This window comes from Rhineura floridana, chromosome 3 (assembly GCF_030035675.1).
Source record: "Rhineura floridana isolate rRhiFlo1 chromosome 3, rRhiFlo1.hap2, whole genome shotgun sequence".
Classification (NCBI taxonomy): domain Eukaryota; kingdom Metazoa; phylum Chordata; class Lepidosauria; order Squamata; family Rhineuridae; genus Rhineura; species Rhineura floridana.
The window spans coordinates 124,279,914-124,306,047 of NC_084482.1; the positions used below are offsets into that span (position 1 = coordinate 124,279,914).

General features: G+C 42.7%; 2 protein-coding genes across 10 annotated transcripts in view; one reads left to right on the forward strand and one right to left on the reverse strand.

Moving 5' to 3' along the window:
- Positions 1-26,134, reverse strand: part of RNF123 (ring finger protein 123) — a 121,573-nt gene that overhangs the window by 11,972 nt on the left and 83,467 nt on the right. For all 9 annotated transcript variants that reach the window (XM_061617736.1, XM_061617735.1, XM_061617740.1 and 6 more), the window contains one exon: positions 3,553-3,695. In XM_061617736.1, coding sequence (XP_061473720.1) covers positions 3,553-3,695 — 143 coding nt within the window. The remainder of the gene's footprint in view (positions 1-3,552; positions 3,696-26,134) is intronic.
- Positions 16,852-21,040, forward strand: AMIGO3 (adhesion molecule with Ig like domain 3). The gene has a single exon (XM_061621975.1). It carries the CDS (start codon positions 17,560-17,562, stop codon positions 19,144-19,146), a length of 1,587 nt encoding a protein of 528 aa, XP_061477959.1. The 5' UTR covers positions 16,852-17,559; the 3' UTR covers positions 19,147-21,040.

Genomic DNA, 26,134 nt, shown 5'->3' on the forward strand with positions numbered 1-26,134 from the left:
CTCCACCTACATATCTGGCATATACTACATGTGTTGTTCTGGAGGAGCCGCCTTTAGTTTGTTTAGGCCTTTGGGATTTGATGCAGCAAAGAACCAGCCAGAACTAGCATAGGTTTTCCTTACTGGGTCTAGCAGGAAAAATGGTTGGTCAGAGAAACCACAGGGCAACTTTGACAATACCCATACACCAGAGCCTTCAAAAGAACCTTTTCAAACCAATCTAATATCTGCTATGGCAGACCCATCAGCTGCTGGGCCAGCAGAGTATCATCAAATGATGGTGCTGCTGGCCCATATACAAGCGAATGCATTTTGGGAATCGGGCTTTTATAGAGAGGGCACTCTCCAATGGGTGGGGCAGGAACTTTCCCTCCACAGCACAGAAATAGGATGGGAACACAAGCACTTTGTTGTAGGGTAAGGGAATTCACAGCCACGCAATGGCTTAATTGTAGGTGATACTAGATAGATTTAGGGGTGCGGGTGGAGAGAATCAGTATGCTCCGTTCTGGGAAACAATCAACAGCACCTCTTTAAGATATAATGTGCAGTGCATTACGGAAAACAGAGGAGAATCTGCCTGTGGTGTTCTCTGAGGAGAGCTGCCTTCCCTCTAGCATGCATTTTCACACTCTGAGCCAACCTGCAGTTGGTGGGCAAGAAAGCCCCACTTCATAACGAGCTGAGGGAGAAGGGAAGGACAGCAGGTATCATCCCTATAGACTCTTATACTGCAGAAAGCACCCTAAGAATGGTACAACTCTTCAAAAGGCAGAGTCTGTTCCACTCAATGCATCCCCCTGAGCTTTAGGATTCCCAGTTAATAGTAAGCCCAGAGCACCCACTGCTCCAGAACACTTGGGAAGCTGCTGTAATAAGGGATTGGTCTTTTCTTTTAAATTTCTACTACTACTTTCCATTTTTCTGGCAGCAGCAGATCATCACCAAACTTTCAGAGTAGCACTTCTATTTTTTTCTGAGTGCTCAACTGTGAGCATATACAGACATAACAGCAGTTGCATTACCCCCCCCCCCCATTTCTCTGGGAAGTAGCTTTCCTGGGCTCAGTGGAGATTCTCATGGGAGCCATTGCAAGGGAGAAAAGCAAAGATCATACTCGACACAAGCTGTGGTTTATTATATTGGCTCTCTCAGATGCCTCAATCTGGTAAACACTCTGGAAGTTTATTTCCTTTTTGTTGGGACTGGCCCAAGACATTTTGCTGCCTGAGGTGAAGAACAAGAGGATACCATCTCTCCTATTCCATGTACAAAAGCAAACCAGACTGGCAACTGAATCCTAGTTAAATACTGCTGAGAGGATAGTGTCCTCCAGTGCACCCAAGGCTAGCATCCTAACTTAGTGGGCATAAAGCAGACTGCATGGCAAGTACACAGGACTGAGACTCCTAGCAGGCAGAGTGCAGCAGCTACCTTAGGCAGCAGATCTGGGAGTGGGGGGGAGGAGGAGAGAACAGCAACAGCGCCTGGCCATTCCTTTTAAATCCTCTTAGCAGTTCTTCTCTTGGGGGGACAAAGCTGTGTGTGCCATGTGACCTGCCTTGCACCCTCCTAAGCTAGCTTGCTGCCTCAGGTAGTGAAGGATGCTGTCCTACCACCAGTGCTGATTTAGCTCGCAGTCTAGTCAGCTTCTGTGCATGGAGTAGTGGTGAGACTGCCACCTAGTCCTTTGCGCCTCAGGCAGCAAAACATCTTAAGTAAGCCCTAGACACACAGTCCTGTCCCTTAACACTTTGCTGTTGCCCCCTACCCCTCAGCGACTGCCACCCAAAACAGCTACCTTACTCTGCCTAACGGTAGGGCTGGTCCTGGCAGGTATGCATTCAACTGGAGAACAAAAACGGGGAAAGCCCCTGGCCTCAGGCAATAGGAACTTCAGCCAGCCTTTCATATCTGGAGAGAGTAAGATGAATGAACAGGATGGCCACAGTTCAGCAGAGATTAAAAGAAAGAGAAAGCTTTGCTGCATGCTACAGTACTCTTGCATCATTCTCAGTCACTTCAGCAGCTCTGCACCCCCCCACCCCCCAATCACGTAATGCCTTGTTTGATCATCAGCTCAAGATCTCCATGGAACTAACAGTTTCAAGAGGATGTGTAAATAAAGCCTGCTCTATTCCTTAGGGATCATGGTTTCCTCCATCTCAGTGCTCCAGTTGCTTTCCTGCATCTCTGCAAACTTCAAGGGCATGGCAGAGCCAAGGACAAGAACCTGCTTTTCTCGATGCCTCCTTTTAGAGATAGCATAGGGCAGTTTGGTGTAGAAGGTTTTATATTTTAGTATGTATTTTCCCTATAGGATAGATCTTTGCTGCCATTCTATCCAGTGAATAGGATGAACTCCTCAAAATGGGCTGCGTGGCATAGTAAAGTGACTATAAAATAAGAAAAAATCCAGACTTTTTATTCTCTGAAAACATACACAGCAGGGAGGCTGCACAGCATGAGTAAACGATACCGCTGCAGCTGGGCCCTCAGTGAAGCACAAGCAGCGACAGGCTAGTCAGCCTGACCAACTACAGCACAGGCTACCTATATAGTTGGCATGCTGACATGGGAACATAGGAAGCTGCTTTATACTGAGAGAGACTCTGGGGTCCATCGAACCCAGTATGGTTTACTACTCTGACTGGCAGCAGGCCTTCCAAGGTCTCGGGCGAAAGCCTTTCGCATCAGCTGCTACCTGTTCCTTTGAATGGGAAGCGCCAAGGGCAGAACCTGGGACCTCCTCTGCACGCAAAGCATGTGCTCTACCACGGAGATATGACCCATCCCACAAGTCCACATTGCTCTGTGCTAACCCTGCTCCAGTAGAAAGTGCATCTACTCTATGCATGGGACTAAAAACAGTCAGCTATACCACAATGCTCCAACCTCCAATCTTATCCAGTTTTATTGTTATTTTACAGTAGATGCATTTTAACTGGTTTTATTTTATTTTTCATGTGGTTTACTATAATAACAGCTTTGAATATTTCTTAGAAGAGTGGCTAATGAACTTACATAAGCACTCCAAAAAAAACCCCTGTTCCTTTGCTCAAATTCTTGGCTGATCCTTCTTAGAGGATAGGAAAATTGTTGCAATTAGGTCCCGGGTTGCTGTTTGGAGAAAGAGTTGCAGGGAAAGGGAAACAGGTAGACTTTTCCATGTAGCTTTCAGAAGCTGGTAGCCTCCAGTACAAAAGGCATCTTTGAAGGTCAAGCCTTCCTAAACTCTCCCTTTCACCCACCCTCTGATGCTGGGATTTTGATGGGTGGGTGGGGCAACCCATCTGTCAATCATGTTACATCATAATGTTGCCACATGATTAGCAGATGGGTTGCGCCACCCACTTGTCAAAGTTGTTCAGGAGTGAAGCCAAAAAAGTTCACCACCCCTGACTTACAGGCTCTATGGCAGAGATCACAGTGACCACCTTTTCTACAGAGGGCACCTAGAAGTTACACAACCGGCAATGTGGCAAGAGACAAGCAGCCATGCAGGAGCATGCAATCCATGGCATATGTACAGCAGATCAGGGAGATACTTACAACTTTGCAGGGAGAAATGTTTCTTGTCAGCAGAAGGTGATGCCATTCCCAGTACTAAAGGCTCTGTGTGCCCCAACAAGTACTGAATAGAACGGAGCTGGAAACAGGGATCTGCCAGCAGCACAGCTGTTGCCCGCTCAGCCCTGGAAAGACAGGCAGACACACTTTTTACAGGCCTTCCCTCAGAATGGCAGCCCATCCCACCATCTCGGCAATCCCTGAGTGACATAGGACAGTTCATGAAACCTGGCACCTCTAGGTGAAAAGGACACTCTCTCTGGCCTTTAGAGCAATGCTACTTCATTAAACTGTCACAGAGGTCAGGTCTATTGTCAGACATCACAGGCTACTCCCATTGCTTACTGTTTGCTTAGCACTGCAAAGGACGGTGTGGGCATAAAGGCAATGGGAGAGGACAAGGCAGCAGGTCAGAAATAGAGCCCATATGCTGCCTACTCAGAAACAGAGTCTTAGGGCCAGCCTGCTTTATAAAGACATCTTCTTGGTCAGAACTGAAGTCCTCAAAGTTTAGGATATTTTAAAAGTCAGTCTGTCATAACATCATTTTCGCTATTTTCTAGGTTGAGGAGGTCCACAGAACTAGGGACCTTAATTCCAGAAGATGGTCCCTCAGAAACCAATGGCTTGTACAAAGATATACACATCACAGCTTAATAAGCAGCAAAAATTCTGGCCATCTTGGTGAACAAGTCATACACAATCATAGGGCAAACCACAAAAAGGTACAGCATTCTGGCAAATTAAATAGGTCTTGGATTTCTTCATTTGCTTGATATTTGACTCAAGAGCAGGAGGCTAGTTCAGAAACTAGATTAACTGACATACTGCATTTGCTATGCTAGCTCAACATCAGTGAATTCTGAACCACAGCCAGTAAATGAGTACAGGAGGGGAAAAACGTCACCATGAATTATGCTCGTGACATGGAAGTGGAATCTCCATACATTCTAAGTACCTCTTTCATCTAGTCATTATCTCTGTTGTAAAGGAGATGATCTGGACAAACAGCCTAGCATCTAGGGTCATGCAGAACTGGGTCTGTCACCAATGAATGCATATAACATGGTGTGTGGATGTAAGAATTTATGCGCAGTATGAGTAGCTAAGATGTGCTGAACCCCCAAACCTCACCCTCCCCACCTGTCCTAAACCTTGTTTAGGTTTTTGATACCTGAGTGGGGTTCTGAGATTAGCAAAAATGATTTGTAACAGATTAGTGGTAGGAATCTCAGTTGGCTGAAAAACAGCTGAAAACGTTGATGGGTGGAATAGTACTGGTATGTGTATGGGGGTTTCAAGCTTCTCCCCATCTCATCTTGTGCTTTAACTTCACCCACACACACACACACATACATCACTTTTTGCTTTACAGGAATCAGCACAACCCAGGTTGGATTCTTACTGCTATTTGTGAATTTGACTCTAAGAACAAGTTGAAAGTTTTGCTTTCTGCAAGTTCATGCATGTCATTTCAACATGTAATCTGAAAGCGCACTTGTGGTCTCCAACAGAGCGTATAAACTGGTGCCAGACACTTGTAAATTACTCATTATCTAACTCTGCAATCTATCACTCTGAATGAGGCTCACCAAAATTTAACCAAACCAGCAAGGCTGCTCTGATTGTCTTGTCTAGAGACGTGTTCTTTCACAGGAGGGAAACCCTCCTTTATCCCCTCCAAGGGATAAAGGCTGGGGAGCCTCAGAAACCCAGCCAATGAGAACATGCACCCTTTCCAACAGGACTCTAGGAAGAGTTTCTCTTTGTCATCATTTATCACCTGTCATATTACTGAAATATCTTAAAATCAAGTTAACCTAAAAAGTGGGCCCTGTAGATACAATGGTACTACTAGAGGAAAGGGTTCGGCAAAATGGTCAAAGCTGACTTTGCAGATCCCACGGTTTAAAAGGTTAGCAAGCATTTCCCTCAGTCCTCTAGGCTAGAGGCAGGCGCCAGTAGGTTTCAGACAGTGGAAGGGTGGTGATGGTGGTGGTGACTAGAACGATGATACTGATGGACTCGCCCTACTGTTGAAACCCCTTTTTAACAAGGGTTCCCCTCAAAAATATCCTGATAGAGGGTCAGCCTGACTGGTGGCAGTCTGACAAAAATCCTCTAGGCTGTATGAATATCTGGAGGATCTCTAAGCCCTATTGACAAGATCCCCTCTTTAAGCCCAGCTCTAGAAATATTAAATAGTAAGGAGGTTTGAATTTACTTTCCCAAAGCTCAGAGGACACAGAAATTAATAAAAGCTTGTGAAATATTCTTGGGGATAATTTCAAAACCATGTAGTCCAGCACATGGGAAGATTTGAGTGGAAACTCCAGAGAAATTCCTTTTAAATCAATGAAGCCAAATGTCTATGTATTTAAAGAAATTTTATTTGGGGAAAGGGGAGGGGAGAGGGAGGGGAAAAAGGAAGGCGGCAACCAAACACAGAGACCTGCAAATAAAATCAATCAAGTTAAGCTAGTTACATTTTCCCTGCTTGCATATGACCCTGGATTTCACAGCATGTGAAGAGTTCCTTGCAGGAAATAAGTTCTGAGAGAATACAAGAGAAAATTTGGACTCCTGATTTGGATGGTTTCAAGGAAATGGAGACTGATGGTGAAGCCTCACATATTTATGGGAATCTGGGATCAATAAAAAGGTTGGGCTTTTAATGGAGATAGGCTGACTTTTGAACGAATGGTGAGAGAGGCTCTGTCACTGATGTAGGTGTTCTATGTAGCCAATCAGAAATTTATTTAGAAATTGGTTCCACTTTTTTATTGATTCTAGACTTCCATTACAAAAGAATTAGACAGTTCAGACCTGCTAACTATTGCAAAAAAAGGGATTAACCTGAGAATGTGAAGGGGGGGGGATAGGAATATTTGCCTATTCAGGGATCACCACAGGGAATGCCAAATCCCAGACACTCTAGGACAACGGGTGGAAAACCTTTTGGCCACAAGCTGATGATGGCTGGGACCTAACCTGGCAGTGGGTGGAACCAAGGACAAAAGTGAGTGGTTTACCCCCTTGTCTCTCTCTCCACCCATTTTCCTCCTCCTTGCCATATGCAGACCTGGGGCCACAGATTGCCCACTCCTAATCTATGGGGCACTGCTGGACTACATCAGAATATAGGGACTGGTTACAGATACAAAGCAGTCCTTTTAGTTCTTGTAACAAGCTATGTCTTTACTTTCTGAGAAACTGCCAATAAATTCCCCAGGAATGTGAATTTGTTCCTACCCCACTCTTTGCTTTATAACAGCACAGAGTTGTCAGCAGGGACTACTGCTGTCTGGCATCCCTTTCCTCCAAGGAAGGCAAAGTCAAAATTCAGGAATGGCCCTGTTGAGTGCTCTGTCAAGGGCAAAATGATCAAGTGCGCTCAGCAGTGCAGCAATGCGTGTGGGGAGGCAAGGGAATGAATATACCTCAGAGCAATATTAGCCTCCCTACTCACAGAGTGAGAAAGGTCCTTCCCACATTGTGAAAGGAATTAACCCACAGTCATGGCAGTCCACTCTCCTGAAGGCAGACACAAGCCTCCTACCAATACCAAGGACAGCAGCCGAGTGCTTTAAACTGTTTCAAGAGGCAGGAAAATCAAATCTGTTAAGCCTCTGCGGCTTCTATGAATCCAGCAACACAGAGGTGGCAAGAGCCTCCTGTTTCAGCCTGATGAGGGTGAGGTTACTCTGTGGGACACATAATGGCCCAATAACTGTCCTGAGGACTATGGAACGAGATGAGGAGACTGCTCACCTTGAAAAGAGGCTGTACCTGCCATGGGATGGTACTCGAAGAAAGGGATTTTTGATTACCTTCTCCAGTAGAGGCTCAAAAAATGTTTGGGACGTATTTCTTACAGGGAAATCAGCAACAAGAAACTGGCCCTGTAAAACACTATTTGTGGCACATCTGCTGGGTGAAGTAGCATGTATGAAACAATACCCAAGTGCAAATCCAGACAAAGACCTCAAATAATTGGATAGCTGAGCTAACCATAGCCCTCTGATCACCAAGTATTTTGTGTTGAATTTTGACCCTTTCTACTGAGGAATCTTATATTATTCCAGAAAGCATCTAATGTTCTAATGGCCCCATTGTGTTTTGCTAATAGGATTTGCGTTGTTTTCTCCTGTTGCTATGACTGAAAAGCTCTGTATAGCTTGAAAAATGGATAAGAGGAAAGTCCAATTTAAGCATGCTAGGCCTAATGAAATTACAACCTGCAGATCTCCTTCCTGGTGGTTGAAACTAAATTGAAATTAATAGAATTATTCTTCCTGCTCAGTTGCCACATAGCAGAGAAGTGGTAAACATATGTCTCAAATACCACTTCACAGTGCATTTGGGGGCTCACATAATGGAAAGCTCCCCTACACATTGGAAATGAGCATGTAGGGGAGGAAGCTTGACTAGAGCCCTTTCCTGACATGCTTGTATTCTATGTGCAAGGATTTTTTTTGGTAGGAAGGAACATTGTCATGTGAATCTCCACCTGCTCTCAATGAGAACTGGACTAATTTTTTGTTCATTTTTCCTTAATGAACAGATGCTTAAACTTGCATCATCTCAGCAGATGATTTTAGCCAATTACACCAACATTCATGCCTGCTTCATCGTATGTATGATGTGGCCTCACACACTGTTGAATATATTTAGTTCTTGTAAATGTTTTATTACTCTGCATTCATCCATGTTGGGAAGCAGTATGTTTGACAATGGCCCTCAGCCACACTTTCACTCTGCTTCCCTACACCACTTCAAGATCAGAGAGGAGACATTAACCCATTTGATGCTCACTTTAGGGCATATTTCACACCGGGGATGCTCTGTTCTGGAATCACAGTTCAAGGAAGACAGTGACAAATAGGAACAGCGGAAGAACATTAACAGGTCTGGAAGGAAGACAATTCATATGAGGAAAATTTGAAGGTGCTGCTATGGCTTGCTTAGAGAAAAAAAAGAGAGAGGAGACGACTGATATTACACAAGGGGGGGGCAAACACAGCCCTCTAGGCCAGCCTTTCCCAACCACTGGGTCCACAGATATTGCTGGACTACAGTTCCCATCATTCCTGACCTTTGGCCATGTTGGCTGGGGAAAATGGGAGTTGCAGTCCAACAACATCTAGGGACCCAAAGGTTGGAAAAGGCTGCTCCAGGCCATTCTATCTGACCTTTGGAACTCTCCCCAAGCCACATCTCTTACTGGCCCGGCTCTGCACCCTCCTTGAGTGTTTTTGCCTTGCTGGAATGTGCCCTTGAACTCTGATAACCCGTTGTTTGTCTGGATGGAGAACAGAGAGGAGTGTGTGTGAATGTGTGAGCGTGTGTAGGAAGTATCCTACAATACAAAGGTAAATTTTACATTTATTGCTCCACCCATTTGGGCCTCTGGCCCTGCTCATCACTGGCATGTGGCCCTTAGAAGGTTGTCCAGAAGGGAATGTGGCCCTTAAGCTGATACTGCTGGTATAAATGTATGCTGCCATAATACACTGCTTGAATCAGATAATTTGTGGGATTCAACACAATTCTGAAGCTATGACCCAGGGAAAAATGCAGTCTTGGAGAAATGTCAGCCTAATATTTCTTGGTTAGGATGCTAGAAGTGATGAAGAAATCTGCACTATAACCCCTAAGATTCTGCTTTCTGGAATCAAGTATGCAAATCAGTCAAGTTTACAGATATATATCTAATGTGCACACTTTATTCTGGTTGCACAATCTGATCCAGTTTTTTTTAAAGAACAATACTTTTTTTACAGATTACATTACATATTGGCAAAGGAGAGATACAGAAAAGACTGGGTTCAACAGGTGCTGGAGAACAAAGTGTCAGAGGCTTCTGATGAATAAAGAGGTCTATGACTTAACGCAAGGATGGGAACCTGCGGCCTCTTCAGATGTTGCTGGACTACAACTCCAATTATCCCTGATCATTGGCAATGCTGTCTGAGACTGATAGCAGTTGGGAGTCCAACTTCATCTGAAGGGCTTTAGGCTCTCTATCCCTGCCCTTAAGGGATGCCTCACTCCTTCTGGGATGAATCACTTTGCATTTTTAGATTATGCTCTGTAAAAAGGAGGACAGAAATGTGTTCATTTAACAAAATGAAAAAGGAGGTTCTTCAAAAGATGCCATATTTCTGAATATTTGCATTTCATTATTTGATTGCAACTCTGCAGATTCTTTGCCCATAGATCAGTGTTCAGGTAATGCTCAGCAGTTCCAATCAAATGACAGGATTCTACTGTGCACACTAAGAAGAAAACAAGTGTTACTGTGAAAAGACAAGGGAGAAATACTAAGTATATATGAAAAGAGGTCATCATGGCCTTTAAATGCCTATTCTTATGGGGCTGCTAAGCATTATGTTTACCACTAATCTGTACCAACATTCAGGCCAAAGATCAAAGTGTGTGCTTAGAGAAACAATGGAATCTCATCCCAGTTTGTTCAAACTGAATTTACAACTGAAAAGCATTAAGCTTCACCATCCTCAACCCAACTGCAGAATTGCTCAAGAAAGAAGCATCTGCTAAATTCAAGGCATTGATTTTCCTAACCCAATCTTAAACATCCCACAGAAGAAGCTACCAGTTTCTGATTGGAGTAATCTGTCTTGGCTGTTAAAACCACTTGGGTGTTAGAACAAATTAAACTAGAACTGTCACTAGAAGCTAAAATGATGAAACTGAGGTTATCATACTTTGGACACATCATGAGAAGACATGATTCACTAGAAAAGACAACAATGCTGGGAAAAACAGAAGGGAATTGAAAAAGAGGAAGCCCAAACAAGAGATGGATTGATTCCATAAAGGAAGCCACAGACCTGAACTTACAAGATCTGAACAGGGTGGTTCGTGACAGATGCTCTTGGAGGTCGCTGATTCATAGGGTCGCCATAAGTCGTAATCGACTTGAAGGCACACAACAACAACAACAACAACAACAACAACAACAACCTTTCTCTATTCAGTCCTTAAACTTCAAGCAGATAAGAGAACTTGTCATCTTCAAGAAATGATTAGTACAGTCCTAACATTACTGGCAGGAATGTCATGATGGGGACATCAGCTCAAGATCATTTACATTATAGTTGGTAAAACAAAAGCCAAAATAGCATAGCTTTAAACAGTGAGCACAGATTTCAAAAGCAGACCTACATCAAGTGCAAAACAGAGTACTGGGAAAGACTTTTTTTCAGGAGTCCAGCACAATGCATGTCTATTGACCAAGAAGGATACATTAATGAGAAAATGTCAACATGGAAAAAGCTATCAAGAAGATATCTAAGGGCGGACTTTTCACATCATAAATTGTTATGAAACCACTCTCTTCCCCCCCATTTCTGGATACTACAACCCTAATTTTTTAGATCACAACAACAAAAATCAGAACACACAAAAATACAACATCCAAACTAAATCATGCAAGAAAATATGTATTCAAATAAAGTGCATGTACATTTCTCTCTCCTTTGAATAATCATACCACTTTAGCATGGGAAGGGGTTTATTTGTACACAACATTGCAGATTTTAGAACTAAACATCAGAGGTCCAAAGAGTCAGGTGGTGCCTTAATTTTAAAACAAGCAAGTAGACTAGCTGTTCTTACATTGCACATTTAACAATGAAAAGGCCATTATAACCTCACATATAAAATTGAGGCAGTCACTGCTGGAAATTGTGGAGGGTGAGAAAACACTGGCCATAAATTTCATATACAAGCTAGAATAGTGCTGTTCTGCGTCTGATACACTGAGAACACAACATTGCTACAACTAGCTCTGGCCCAGCAGCTTGGCATTAGAAGTATTCAACACATTTGGCAATTAGCAAAAGCTAATGGCACTTGCTTAGGTCTAATCAATTTACCATGCACATGCCACACCAGCTTTATGTGCATCACTTAAAATATAAGTCTTAAAGAGTATGTCAATTCCAAACTGCATGTACACAGCACTATTTACTGATTTCTCTTTCTGAGCCAGTATCAACCATGTTAGACAGGAAAAATGGTGAGGCATATAAACACAATCCCTCAAAACTGAAATCCATCTCTCAGTATTATTTTTATGTGTTTGGGGATGTGGATGCTGAGTTCCTACAACCATTCATCTGTCCATGTTTGGATGGGAGGTGTTGGTAAAGAGAACTCCCTGCCAGAGGATTAATTTTTCCAAAGTCCAGCTTTAGTCAAAGAAAATTAAATGCAGCCAGGTCCTCAATACATTAGGGTAATAAGGATTTAAAACAGCATAGGGAAAAGATATAAAACTAAAAAATTAAACATCTATTGGAATGAAACATCCAGCAGGACCACGCTGGCTTGACTTGAAGGCTACTGGTAGACCTCACCAAGCAGTGGCTGAATAAAGTGCTGTCAGAAGAGCACAGTGATAGTAACACCTCCATTCCTCATGTATCCATCTCTAGTAAAAAAAATAAAAATAAAAAATAGAGATAAGTTCTCCCCACCCTTTATACAAAGAGATGCTTTCTTTCCAGTTGGGATGAGGCTGGTGGTTGACATGACTAAGTTGGAAGTATGCTGGGAAACTAGGCTCTCTCTTAAATCACTCTCTTAAATCCATTCAGTTCATTCCTGAGGACAAGTTTGAAAATATACCCAATGAGATAAGAATGATAAGAATAAAGGCACCCAGAGGAAGAAGTCCAGAGAATCTGAATGGCCTCCTGTTAAGTAGCCCTAAAGCCAAGACAGAAGCAATGACAGAATGAGTGAATCCAGGTCAAGAATGTCTTTTAAAGCTGTTCAAATGAAAAAACCTCACATGTCCACTGAATACATGAGGGGGAGGCAGCGGGGGCCAGCACTGCTAGCTCTTCCCTCAGGGCTAACATTCCTCCTGGTCACGTTCCTCCAAAAGCTGAGGGTACAGCATCAGCCTGGAAAGGCTTTATTTGTACACAGCTGCATGCATGTGGGGCTCTTCCTTACAATCAAGCTCTGAAAGAATCCCACAAGCGTACAACGATACACAGGCCAGGTCTTTTCACATTAACACCGTATGCTCAGAGGGGTGTAGCTAAGAGGAGCATTGGCTAGCAGGTGCGGTCCCATCCTTCCTCACACATTTAATGAACTTTTTGTCTGAATAATCTTTTAGTCAGATCAATTTCGGTGAGACAGTCTGCTTCAACTGTCAGGGCTTGGCTTGGGAGCAGCCTGAGATGACCTTGGAACCAGGAGCCAGGTAATGAAAGCAGGAGACAGGAACAAAAGACAAACCAGGAGACAGGGCTGAGAAGCAAGCCAGGAGTCAAGATGGACAACCAAAGGATACAGGAACACACAAGAGTTCAGACAGAACTTGTTGTCAAAGCAAAGTTTAGCTGGAACAGAAAGCCCTCATATAGTTCTTCCTGTCGAGGAGGATCCAATGAATAGCAAGGGTGGATGGAGGCCAGTCCAGGCTCTGAGAATGCTAAGCTGCCTACGCAGATGCAGTCTAGTGGTTCACCACTTGAAGCAGCTATACACAGTCCCAAAGGTTCCCAGTTTGAGGTTCTGCTGCTTCTGGCACAAATTAACTTTTCTTGGTTGTTATAAAGAACACAAGCCTACACAGTACAAAAGAAGCTCAATTAAGAAAGCTTTCTGGAAGGAATTCCTTTACGGATCCATATTGTAGCCATAAGCATATCCTTGCTCCACAAGGAAGATAAAGAGCAGATGAGAACCTGATCACCCAAGAGAGGGTTTATGTCCTGTGCCCAGACTGGATCTCATATGGTTAAATATATGTAGGGTTTAAATGCTACATAGCAGTAATGGCATAGATTATACCTTCTCGATCACAAAAAGATTTGCACATTCTGTAAACATCAGAAACATCATGCCTGCTTGGACTTTGGGACTACAGATATTCACACTTACATAATTCTGAAACTCAGGGCTTCAACAAAAGGGATCGAGTTGTCCAAGCCCCTAAGAAGCCACTTCGACATTGCCAAAAAAGAAGAAATGCTTCAGGAAAAAGTGGACAAAAGAGGACACAGATTTGCATAAAAACCGCACATGCTAATTGCAGAAGCTTTTACTACAATTTAAATAGAAATATAATCAACCTAAACTCACCACAGCGGGGAAGACTGTAACCAGGTGACTTGTGTGCCTGCTCAGTCTGTTGCTCAGATGCCAACTGCTGATGGGCAACTTCATCTGCTCTCCTTTCTTATGGTTGGTTATCTTTAAATCAGACTTGGAACTGACAGCCCTTCAAATAGAGGACTTTATCTTTAAACCAGACCTGGAACTGACAGCCCTTCAAATAGAGGACTGTCCCTTGTAGAGGAGGACACATAGCCACCCTGTTTCTAGTGGATTTCACCTCTGGAAGAGGTAGAGGAATCAGTTAGAAGGAGAGACAGGGCTACTCAGCAAGGAGGAGTCACATAGTATATGCAGTATACTGCACACTTAAAAGCAGCTGCACAAAAATGTATAAACAAGCAACTTTCCATAGGGGAGCATTTGGCAAATATCCTTCCCAGAACACCTCCCCTGCAACTGAAAAATAAAGGGTTAAGCACCCACTACATCCTGCAACTGCAGCAGCCAAATTAGTCATTTGCTGCCATAATGGAAACCAATTACTCTGCTTTGATTTTCACTTGCCTCACATAAAGCAGCCTAGATCTCCCTGGAAATTACACTCCAATCTCTTTCTGCCCCAGCAATTACTCTACTGACACGCGTGGTCAACTTTCACACCTGCTTAGGGATGAAGTCAATGGCATGCAGTCTCTCTTTCTGTCCATCCTGCAGAGCAAGGATGTCTTTCTACAGAGTCAGACTTACAGACAAATCTCAGCAGCTCTGCCTTTGTTTTGATCAGAGTTCACTTGTTGCACCTGGACATCTCTCCAGCCCAACAGCCTCACCAGATCACCAAAGGTACCAATTCGTCCTTCAGTTCTTGGGGTGCAAGTTGAGGTCATACTACTGGACCAACCCAGTAATACCAAAATAAAAGCCTTAACAAAAAGTCATATACACAAATGGAAATAAAGGGAGACAAATCAAGAAAAGTGTTCCAACAACTAGATGCGACAATTCAGTGCAGACGGGGGGAAAAAACAATAGTTGCAGCTGGTTTGATCTGGCTTTTGAAATCTATGCATCTTTCCATGAAATCTCTTTTTCCCACCCCTCTCTGACACACATGCCCACTCTTCCTTCACAGGAATAACACTACAACTAACACCTTAGGAATCACCTACACAATAATAAGCCAATAATAATTACACCAGCACACATGGACAATGAAACTGGCAGCCCCCAGTCTGTGGAATACTTTCCCCAGGGAGACACAACTGGTACCACCTTTGGCAGTCTTTAGGTGCCAGTCTTACCCTTCTATTCACCCAGGCCTTCAGTTGATGTTGCCTCCTACATTGGTGCTCATCTGGTCCTTATTAAATTATTGTTGGATGAGCATATTATGGATTTTATATTATCATTGCTTTAATTTTTTTATAGTTTTAATTGAAAGCTGGCATCATTGCCCTAGTTGTCTTGTTCAAGAGCAAAGCAGATAAGCTGAAAAAAATAGGATGAACTGAATAACCAAAAGGACCTGTGATGTCATGGAATGGGTCTTTCTGATCTATTTATTTATCTATTATTTGATTTATATCGCGCCCTTCCTCCCGGCAGGAGCCCAGGGCGGCAAATGTATGACAGAGTATGACAGAGCAAATATTTATGTATGATTTCACTCTAAAGTGTAGATAGCACCAACCTAATTCAAGCCCAAACACGTCAGTGCTGACAGGGATTTGGCTGAGATAGCAAGTGCGGTTCTACTCCATTACAGAAGCAGATTGCTAGGATAACGAGGTTGCAAACTGCTCCTACAAATTCACTAAAGATAAAGTATCAAGGAAGGATAAAAGGTGATGGAATGGATCATGAGCGAGGTGATAATTCAGCATAGCAACAGAAAGGATGTCACTGCCTCCAGCCATGAGCCTTCCTCCAGCACACCATTTCCTGGTGAGGACCCAAGAGGGGAAAGTGTCAGAAGTGCGCCCAGGGAGTCGTTCATTAACTTCAAAAGAATGAATGGCTCAACCATACGCGTCACAATGAAAACAGAAGCCTCAGGTGCTAGTTATCAAAGAAACCTCAACTGGCTTTCACAGAATCAAAGAGTTGGAAGCAGGAGCCATCACTGCTGCTTACTTCGAGGGGGGCTGCAAATTCGCAGCTGTCCTGCCTCTTTCTGGTAAGCAGTGCGCTCCATGGTGGCTAGCTCTGCAGCCCTGCTAGCTGCTACTGCTTGGAAGGGGCCTTCTCAGTGCAAGATCTGCAATGTAGAATGCAATTACAACATTGCTGACTGATGACTCCCCAGCCTCTGCTTAACTACCTTCACCAAAGGAGAGCTACCACCTTCCAAGGGAATGCGTTCCATTGCTGTATGGTTCTTACCATTAGGAAGCTTCTCCTAGCATTTAGCCAAAATCTGCTTTATACATTATGCTTTGTTTTGGGTACCCAACTACAAGCTTCCAAGCCCCAACAAAGTCTGTGAAACAGACATAACAAAAAACATTTTTTTCAAAAAAAAGCTTACCAGAACTACTACCACCACTACTACTATCATCATTTATGTCCCACTCTTTCTCCCAGCAGGAGCTCAGGGTGGCAATTTAATCACAGCAGTTACCTTATGGTAAAGATTATATGTGTCACAAATATGTGTAAGTCCTAAACAGACAAAAGCAACCAACTACATAACAGTCTCCATTGTGTCCTTCAGCAGTACTACTATGAAGTCAATTGTTCCACTCCATCCCGTCCCACCGCAAAAAATTCAGCCAAGTTCCAAGAATTATTAAACTGAGACAGCTTATAGCCACAACACTGAAACACCACAAAAAGCAGAGGAGCTTGGGCTGCTTCACAAGATCCTCCTCCTTTCATTAAGTCTGCTTTCTCATCTCCCATTGTTTCCCCTCCTAACAGTGCTGCTGGCACAAATGCTGCAGTTCTTATGTGCCATTCTGATGCCCAGTCCTAGAATAACTACGCAGGATTTCTCTGCCCCCACATGGCACAATGAAGAAACTACATGCCATTCAAAAAAAATTTCCCCACTACTGGGTCTCCTCTTACCTCCTCTTCTATCACCACTCCCTCTTACACAAGCCAATAGGATTTCTCCTTGGTCCACAAGGCTTACCCTTCAGTGTTCACAGGCAGCTTGTAAATAGGAGCAGAAGAGGGGCAGCGACAGTGTTTGCACACACTGAGCTCAGCTGAAAGATGAAGCAACCAGCAGGAAGGAGTGATGCTGCTCAATATAACCCAGAAAGAAAGATATCCGGGTAAGAGTTGCTTTCTTTGGCATTTCCATTTGGGGTTACAGAAGTGAGCTCCTACCTGAGCTTTCATGATGGATCTGTACAGGAGTCGCTGAACCACTGAACCACAAGATGAGGCTCCACTAATGGAAACTTTGGCCTCTAAGGACACTTGGTTCGGCAAAGCAAAAAAAGGACCTGGCTTCTCCTTGGACCAATGTTATTGAAGTAGCAGCCTCAAATGGATGCGACGTTAAGTTATTTGGAGAAGGACAGTTTGGAGGCAAATCCTATAAACATGAACAAGGTTTTTGAATTCGCATTCAAGAGGAGCTATACAGATACCTTGCCTTTGAAATAATTTGGGGCAATACCTGCACACGGACTCCTGCCAGTTTGTACAACTACCCAAAGCGACATGTTTAGTAGAAGCTGCATGCTGGCATTTGACTGCAGTGTATCACTTAGACGTCTGTTTATTCTAAGTGAAGCAAAACAATCTTTGCAGGAGCAAAATTTTAACTCTCTGAAGGCACCATCTGATTTTACTGATTCATTCTACTGTTGCCCATTGTGTCCTGCGATAAGATTATACTCAATGTGAATTTTACTTGAACAGCTTAGTTCCATGCTAGTGGCAACACAGGGTAAACTCCACTGTGACATGATGAATGTACTGACATTGGCTATATGTATTTGGAAATTCCTTGGAAAGCTGTTAGTTTTCTTTCAACTATGTGTTCAAGGCAGCACCTTAACCAATTTTTCCACTCTTACAAGATGTCCTGATGTTTGCATTTGTACTGCTGATCTCTTGAGTTGTGCCAAGAAGGATCTTAAGCACGTCCCTGACACGTTGCTTCCCACAGCCACCACCTTGGACCTCAGTTACAATGCTATTACTCAGCTTAATAATAATTGGCTGACTGCCTTACCACGCCTCCAAACCCTTAGGATCAGCCACAATAAGATCCACAATATCACCCGACAAGTGTTCCATGATGCCATTTACCTTGTATACCTGGATATGTCCTCCAACCTCTTGAACACAGTGGAGAAGTACTACTTTGAAGGCCTTGTGAAGTTGGAAGAGCTCTTGCTATATAATAACAAGATTGTACAAGTAGATGGAAATGCTTTTGTCAAGCTAATCAGACTGCAAAAAGTCTATTTAAGTTGGAACAGGCTAACTAAATTTCCATTTGAGTCGATTCAAAGACTGGAACATCCTTACCTGAGGACCCTTGATCTTTCTGGCAACAACCTAAGCAGCATTCCTGTTCAATTAATAGCAAGCTTGCCTGGGTACATAAAAAATGGTTTATATCTTCACAACAATCCTGTGATATGTGACTGCCCTCTCCATCAGATGCTCCAGGAATGGAAGCACCATGGTTTCAGTTCTGCACAGGATTTCATAGAGGAACACACTTGCAAAGTCTATCCCAATATGCCACTCTTCTCAGTCAACACTTTCAAGTACAACAAGTATTTTAAAGATTGCTCCTGGAACCAATATGACATTCCAGACATTATCTGCAAAGTGGGAGACTCCTTGGTAATAGACTGCAACACCAGCCTCCATGATGACAATACCACAAACTACAGATGGATCTCCCCCCGTCATGAATTATTCATGTACCCTGAGCACAGTGATCAGACACATCAACCTTTCAAAAATGGAAGCCTGAAGATCACAAATGGCAACCTCTCACATTCTGGTGTTTATGTGTGCATAGCAATTAGTATGCTCCAAAAGATCAACAAGACGCATGAAGTCAATGTAACATTCCATTACCCCAAATTGGCAGAGTCTTTTAATACTGGCCTTACAACCCTCTTAGGATGTGTTGTAAGCCTGGTACTTGTCCTCATTTACTTGTATCTCACACCATGTTGCTGCTCCAAGTGCTGCAAGAAGCCTGTAAGCCCTCCTCAAGACTGCAGCGCCCAATCGTCCATCCTCAGTACTACACCTCCAGCAACAGATGGGCCAAATCGCAAGATCAGTACGAACAAGCATGTTGTTTTCTTAGAGCCCATCAAGGAGACTCAGAATGGCAAGGTCAAGCTAGATGTCAGTGAGGACTTTCCTGACACTAAAAGTCCCAAACTCTTGCACCTCAAGCTGGACAATGAATCCATCAGTTCAGTCTTTTCAGACCCCCTAATCATGTCTTATGGGGCACGAGAGCGGTCACCAGCAGATGGGTAGCAAGCAATCCCAAGGAAGGATGCAGCCAGTGGAGGGGGCTGAACCAATATCCATCATGGGAGGGAGAGAAAAGACAGCATGTATTTACAAGGCATCTCCTCATTAAAACATACAGAGAAATTTTCTTTACCTCCATTGGACGGAAAATTATGGTTTATTCTTACTTCCCATCATGTCCCCTAGAAGGAAGAGTGAGGTTTTCTCTTCTAGGAATTCTCGTTTGACTGTCCCAGAATCCACTTATTATGCACAAGAGAAGCAACAAACTTTTATCGAAGAACTGAATGCTCTTTACATATCCCAGATGACTGCACCTGCTCGGTAGTAGAGACAGTACATTGTAGCAGAGAGTACCGTCTCACTTTAGAAAACTGCTGTGGAATATAAGATTGTGTTATGGCTTTGACCTTCAGAGAATACAACATTTGCTATATAACAAGCCTATGTTTTTTTCCTGGAGAAGAGTGCCTTTCAGATGAACAAGAGACCCTTTCTCACTTTTTAACTAGCCAGCCATAGCTCCCAATACTTACTTGGAAAACAAGTTCCTGACAGGGCTGTGGAGTCAGTACGCCAAACCTTCGACTCCGACTCCTCTATTTTTCTACTGTCCGACTCCACCCAAAATTGCTTCCAACTCCACAGCCCTGGAAAGGGCTGTAAATGTCTTTTTAAATTGGAAGCTCTCATAGGAGCATTTTTATCACTGCCTGAATACGCGCTGATCTTGGCATCACAGCATTTGTCTTCATCTGGGTCCTGTGTCATACACTGACACACAAAATGTTTTCCATCTTGAGTTATGGTGAGTTGCTCAACTACAGCTGACTTCATGGGAAGCTTCTTTGACATTCTGAATTTATATTTTAAAAAATTTGTCAATCAAAATTTATTTTGAAGCCAGAGTCGGTACATTTCTACCGACTCCGATTCCACCCAAAATTGCTTCCGACTCCGACTCCCCAACTCCGACTCCACAGTCCTGGTTCCTGAGCCCACTTTTTCCAACTTACTTCTGGGCTTCTTGGAACAAGTCACAGCATGGTTAAAAACTGAAGTAATGCTCCCTTTAGGGAGGCCACAAGCTCTTCTCCAGATGACCACCTCACCCTTTTGGACATGTGCGGTCAGCCACGTAAGTGTCAGAAACTATAAGAGTTGATCTTTTGCTTGAACCAGCTTAGCAAAACTGCTTGGTTTCACTAGGCACACCGGCTGCACCTTAAAAGTTCCATATTCTGGGCTTTGCTTTTAATGAACATTTTTCCCCAGGTTGAGTTCTTCACATCTATGATAAAATTCTACTAGCTTGGGAATTTGGTGCTTTTAGATCACTGTGACAGCAAACAAAAATCCATGCCAGAAAATTATCCTTGAGTTAGATTTGGGAAGGGCAAATTATTTCTCTTGCTGTCATCGCAATAGAGTGGGATTTGGGCATTCAAACAAGATGATGGGCATTCAAACTGGGTTAAAAAGGATGCTGTTCTAGATACAGTGCTGATGTTGTTTTGGTTTGTTTTTTAAATGTTATTAATCTATGGCTAGCCCATTTAGTTAGCTGGATTAGATAGACATAAGCACTGCCCTTTGTTTGTGTACCTTTTAAAAATATAACTTAACACAGCCATTCAAAGTTAGAATTTCCTTGTCATTCCTCCCCCCCAAAACAGCTGTAAATAATAAAATTCAGGAATGTATTAGATTATTCATGCACTTAGCATAATAACAATGAGCCAACTATGCTCTGCTAGTGCTTACTGTGTAACAGAAGTCTTAAATGAACAATCTCCCTGGCTTTTTTTTCCTTGAGAAGGTCAGATTTGCTTGGGAGAACCAAGCAGCTAGTAGCTATTTTGGTAGTACGCCAATCCATGTAACGATAATTGTAATCTGGGGTTAGATGTCCTCTCAAGTTACATTTAAATAAAAATGACTTTTAAAAAAAGAAATAAATGTTGTTTGCATCTAAAAGAGTCTTTACTCTGTTACAGTGTGGGACAAAGCTGGCTTCTACCTTGTCTGTGGCCAGGTAAAACTCTATACATGAAGAGCCAGTTCTTTTCGACATAAATCTGCTTGATTCATAAGGAGCTCAAATCTATACCAATCGGTGGTCAAGAACTTGATACAGGGTGTGTGTGTGTGTTCCTCACACATGCACACATATGAACAAAATGCTATATTGTAAGCACATCATAAACAGGCAGTGGTGGGTGGCGATGATGATAATGATAAGAAATACCAAGATATGAAATTGAGCAGAGATGACTGCATGCCAATCCAGACAGCATTAGTTGGCTATAATAACATGGGACTAACCTTCACATTAATGTAAAAAGTGGGGGTGGTTAAAAACTGATAAGCACTTGGGTACAGTGTGATTGTTTAGACTAGTTGTACATAACTTTGTATAGAATTCTATCGATTGATTAGAGCCTGGACAAACCCTGGATTTTCCAGAAATCAGGGCCAAAGTTATTTATCCCCTGCTCTAGTTATCTCAGAGACCCACTCTAAGAAGTGTGTGAGGGGTGGAAGGCCAATGCTTTACTCCCTACTCCTTAAAATGACCAGCAAGTTCTATTGCTATATTTGTGCCACAAGCATCTAGTCACTGACTGCTCATCTAGGACTCATTTACAGTATTTTATTACCACTGTAGTTTATATTTTAGAGCACTGAATCCCCAAAGGCCCTGGATGGATAACATTTAGAAATCAAAATCCTCATTCTTATTTTTTTAAGAACACCTGTAATTAATCCCTTGTGTTCCCCTGGGCACAAAAGCTGGAGGGTGGAATGTCTCAAGCAGAAATCCCACAATGGACTTTCTACAGTCAGCACAGGTGCCTAACAGTCTCCTAACAATTCCTACTACATCTTCATATATTTATTATTATTCCAGACCATGAGTCTTCGCCAAAATATTCAGAATTCTGCAAAACAGCAGAATTGTTTCCACAAATTAAATAAAAACTAAGACAATTTGCAGAATTTATGCTGAGTGTTGAGTTCACACTTCTTTTTTTTATAATGAACAGCATCCTTGATGATAAAACCATAATTGTCTACAGGCCAAGAAAGGTAATCTAGAAAGATGCGGCTTGCTGAAAGTTGTCTAGCTTTGTCCCATATGTGCAACTTTACAAGCCTGATTCACATTTAACATTACATCATCATTTAAGATAAACTATGGTTCAGGGAAAACATGTGCTGGGCTCTTCTCCCACTCCTGACTGTGCTGCGTGGAAGAGAAAATTAATAAGAAGCAAGCCAAAGTCTTGGGAACCTGAGCTTGTGATTTGTGATAAGCCAAGAGCAAACTTTGGCTGTATTTTAAATTATGGTTAAAGTGTTGCATGTCTGAACCAGGTTACAGTGTATTAACCATTCCCAGACAGAGGGCCAAATCTTAGGAGCTACTCAGGGCTTTCCGATTTATCTCTATACAACTGTTGTTCTACCTACGCCAAATTACTCAAACAGCTGACAAGGCTCTGGATTGTGGGCAAGAAACTAGCCCAGTGTCTCAGTTCATTTCTATTTCAGTCTGACTTACTGAATTTATGAAGGCAGCAACAGAAGTAGAAGCAGTAACGATGGACTGTTCTCATCTGGCTTCGAGCCACATGCAAGCCAGAGGAAACACATTATAAAAGCTCTAGTTCAGCTTTGACTGGAGCTCTAAGCCATAAAAATCAAGATAGGCTACCTTTGCAGAATACGTCCTAGTCAACCATCAGCCTCCAAATAATCTTCAATTCTATCCACTGTTAGCACTGTGCAGCCAAGTTTATTGTGTTCGTTAATTGGACTTGCTTGTATGTTAATGGGACTTTGGTGTGTGTGGGGCAGGGAAGAGAATGGCTGTAGCACTAGCAGCTTTTATTCTTGCTTTTGACCAGTATTTCTAAATATATTCTAGCAAGGTCATGGTGACCACCATTGCATTGCCAAAAGTAGTTATTCCTTACCTCAGTTGTAATTTGAAAAAGGATCACAGGATTGAGACTGAAAAAAGAAGAAAAGATCTGAAGCTCCATTAAAAATATTGTTTTCTGCAAGGTTTGGTGAGAAAGAACCAACAGTCCTCCCCCACCCCCACCAGGCCATCTTTGCTGGCCCCAAAAAGAGAGGATAAAGTGGTTTGTCCCCTTCTAATACTTTGGTTTGCTTGAATTGCACAAATTCAGATGCAGCGCTTCACCTCCAAAGACACTCTTCCAGGATCTAGATTCTAGAATATCAAACTATATTTGGCCTTCATCCCTGCTCTCCATGCCATGGCCAATAGTTATCATACTATCTTATTTCATTAAAGACTAGCTATATCTCAGACCATGACTGAAACTGAAAGAGTGAACACAGAATTGGGCTAGAGGGGCTGGCACTGGCACACGTACCAACAAGAATATTACACAGCAAACTATGCACTGAAACCGTACACTGCCAGAGGCCCTCACAAGCTTGCATTCTTGACAACCACAAATGCTGTTGACTTAAGGCTAGAAAAATCTATGGAAGATATTAATATCTTCCAAGATCATCAAGGTCAGGGTGTTTCTAAAGCAGAAGCTAAACAAAAAAAATAACCAGGAAATTAACATTCTTTACTCACATCCTATCCTTCTATTCAAAACATAGATGTATGTGAACCATTCGTTTGGCCATATTCTTATGCAGGGGTCCTATAAACCAGGGCTAAAGCAGAACATGAGAAAAGCATCAAGAGTCGTCAGGGCAAGGTTTCTAGAATTTGAGCTGTGAATGTTCCTACTATGCCATCTGTGGCCAGAGTCAACCTGAAGAGCAGCACACCAAGCAACAGTCAGAGCTGGCACAGTGGTCTGTATTGCAGCCTCACAACCCAGTTCTTTGCCAAGAAAAAGCAGAAATATTGTCGTGCAACCCTGTACATATCTACTCAAGTGAGTCCCACTGAGTTCAGCACTACTCACTCCTAGGTACACAGGATTGCAGCCTTAGTTACTGAGATGCTAATCCCACAAGGAGGAATAGCAGAAGAACACTGGTGCTCATGTTACTTACAGAGTCTCATGTCTGCTCACAGAGATGTTCTCAAATTGCAAACAAAAAAAGGTTACAGTTCTTGTCCACAGAGGTACTCCTTGGTAAAACAAGGGAGAAAAGCTGGGGGGCAGAGGTGGGGTGGAGGAATCTAGCTGTTCAGTTTAGCAAATTAGAAAGGAAAATCTCTATAAATAAAATACCTGAACATGTTAACTAAGAAGAGAGAAGATGAGTAAAAGGACATGACAGAGAGATATATGTTCCATGGTGTTCCTGTATTAGCCAATCTCCTAATTTAGACAACAGAGAGCAACAAGTGAAGGACCTCAGCGCAGTGGCAGAGCACATGGTCTGGATGCAAGAGGCTTCACGTTCAATCCCTGGCAGTTCCAGCTAGGGCTGGGAAAGACTCCTGCCTAAAATCCTGGAGAACTGCTGCCAGTCCATGTAGACCAGGGGTGGGGAAAACTTTTCACCCAAGAACCACATCCCCTCCTGGGCGATCTTCTCAGGTATTGGTGGGTGGGCCAGAGGAAAAGTGGGCAGAGCTACAGGTGTGACTATAACCTTTGTACAGTAGGCTACATTCAGTTAGAAGTTCCTATACACAATCCCATACATACATCTCTCCAACCAGGCAAGCAAGAGGCACTAGCAAAAGACATCTTAATTTTTAGATTCTTTGAGAATACAACTCCTCCTTTGGCTCTAGCATCCTGCAGCATCCAAAAGGCTCTTTAGATGAGGTGACTAAGTGCCCAAAAAATCTAATTGAATTTGATACTGCTCCGGAATCCCACTCCTATCATAAAGTCCAAGATATACATGAATGCGAGGGTATTCCAAGTTTCTCACTACAAGTACAAAGGCAATCCTTTATTATGAACAAAATGTTTTTTGACATTGAAGAAAAAATACTATCAGACTCCTTTTGCATCTTACCTTTACAAGCACAAGATGAAATTATAAATAGACTCGAGTGCCTCACGACCCTCTTAGTAAACATCCAGGTCAAGCAAAAAGGATCTACAAATTCTAAGGGTGAGAATGTTAACCTACTGATTTCTGATTCTATTAACCTCAACAGTCAGTCAAAGAGTGTTGAAGATATAGATCAACTGGCATACATCCGACCAGAAGGATATGGATCTACAACTAATATGGGGAGTTGTGTGGATGTAGAGCCTTTAGGTTGCTCTCATTAGAGAAGCAGTCCAAAGAGAGGTGAGATTTCAGGGCAACTCTTCTCTGTGGCACAGAATTGCCCTCCAACTTACCAGGTTAGTGCAGAAATTCACCCATTAATAACTAATATTGTGCTAAAATCCCCTAAGGACCTAGTTCATAATACACTTACTGATAATTTTCTGTCATCTAAGCCGAATTACTGGCTCAATATGAGATATATAGAAGAAGAAGAAATTGGATCATCGGAGAAGATATGTTTCTGCAGATCTCCCAACACTTTTCCCAAGAGCAGTTACCTCTAATGTCTGTAGATTAAATCCAATGATGGAGACAATCACTTATTTAGAGGAAGGGGCAGAGCTTGGAAAAGTTACTTCTTTGAACTACAACTCCCATCAGCCCAATCCAGTGGCCATACTGGCCGGGGCTGATGGGAGTTGTAGTTCAAAAAAAGTAACTTTTCCAAGCTCTGGGAAGGGGTAGATGATTCTAGGAAGCGTATATTAAATAATGATAAGCAAATAGGTCATTTTGGGCTCTTCTTCAGTTAATATGATCCAAAAAGGTTCATCTCATAAGGAATTTTCAAATGTAATGCAGTCATCCCCTCGCATGAAGGAGTTGTCCTTGGAACTTTATTCAAGGAAAGACATCAACTAATTCAGGATGACAAAAATGTATCCAATCTAATTGTCAACTATTTCTCATGGAATATCACTGATTGGTCAAATAATACTCCAGACTCCCACTATTGGGATTTTATTAA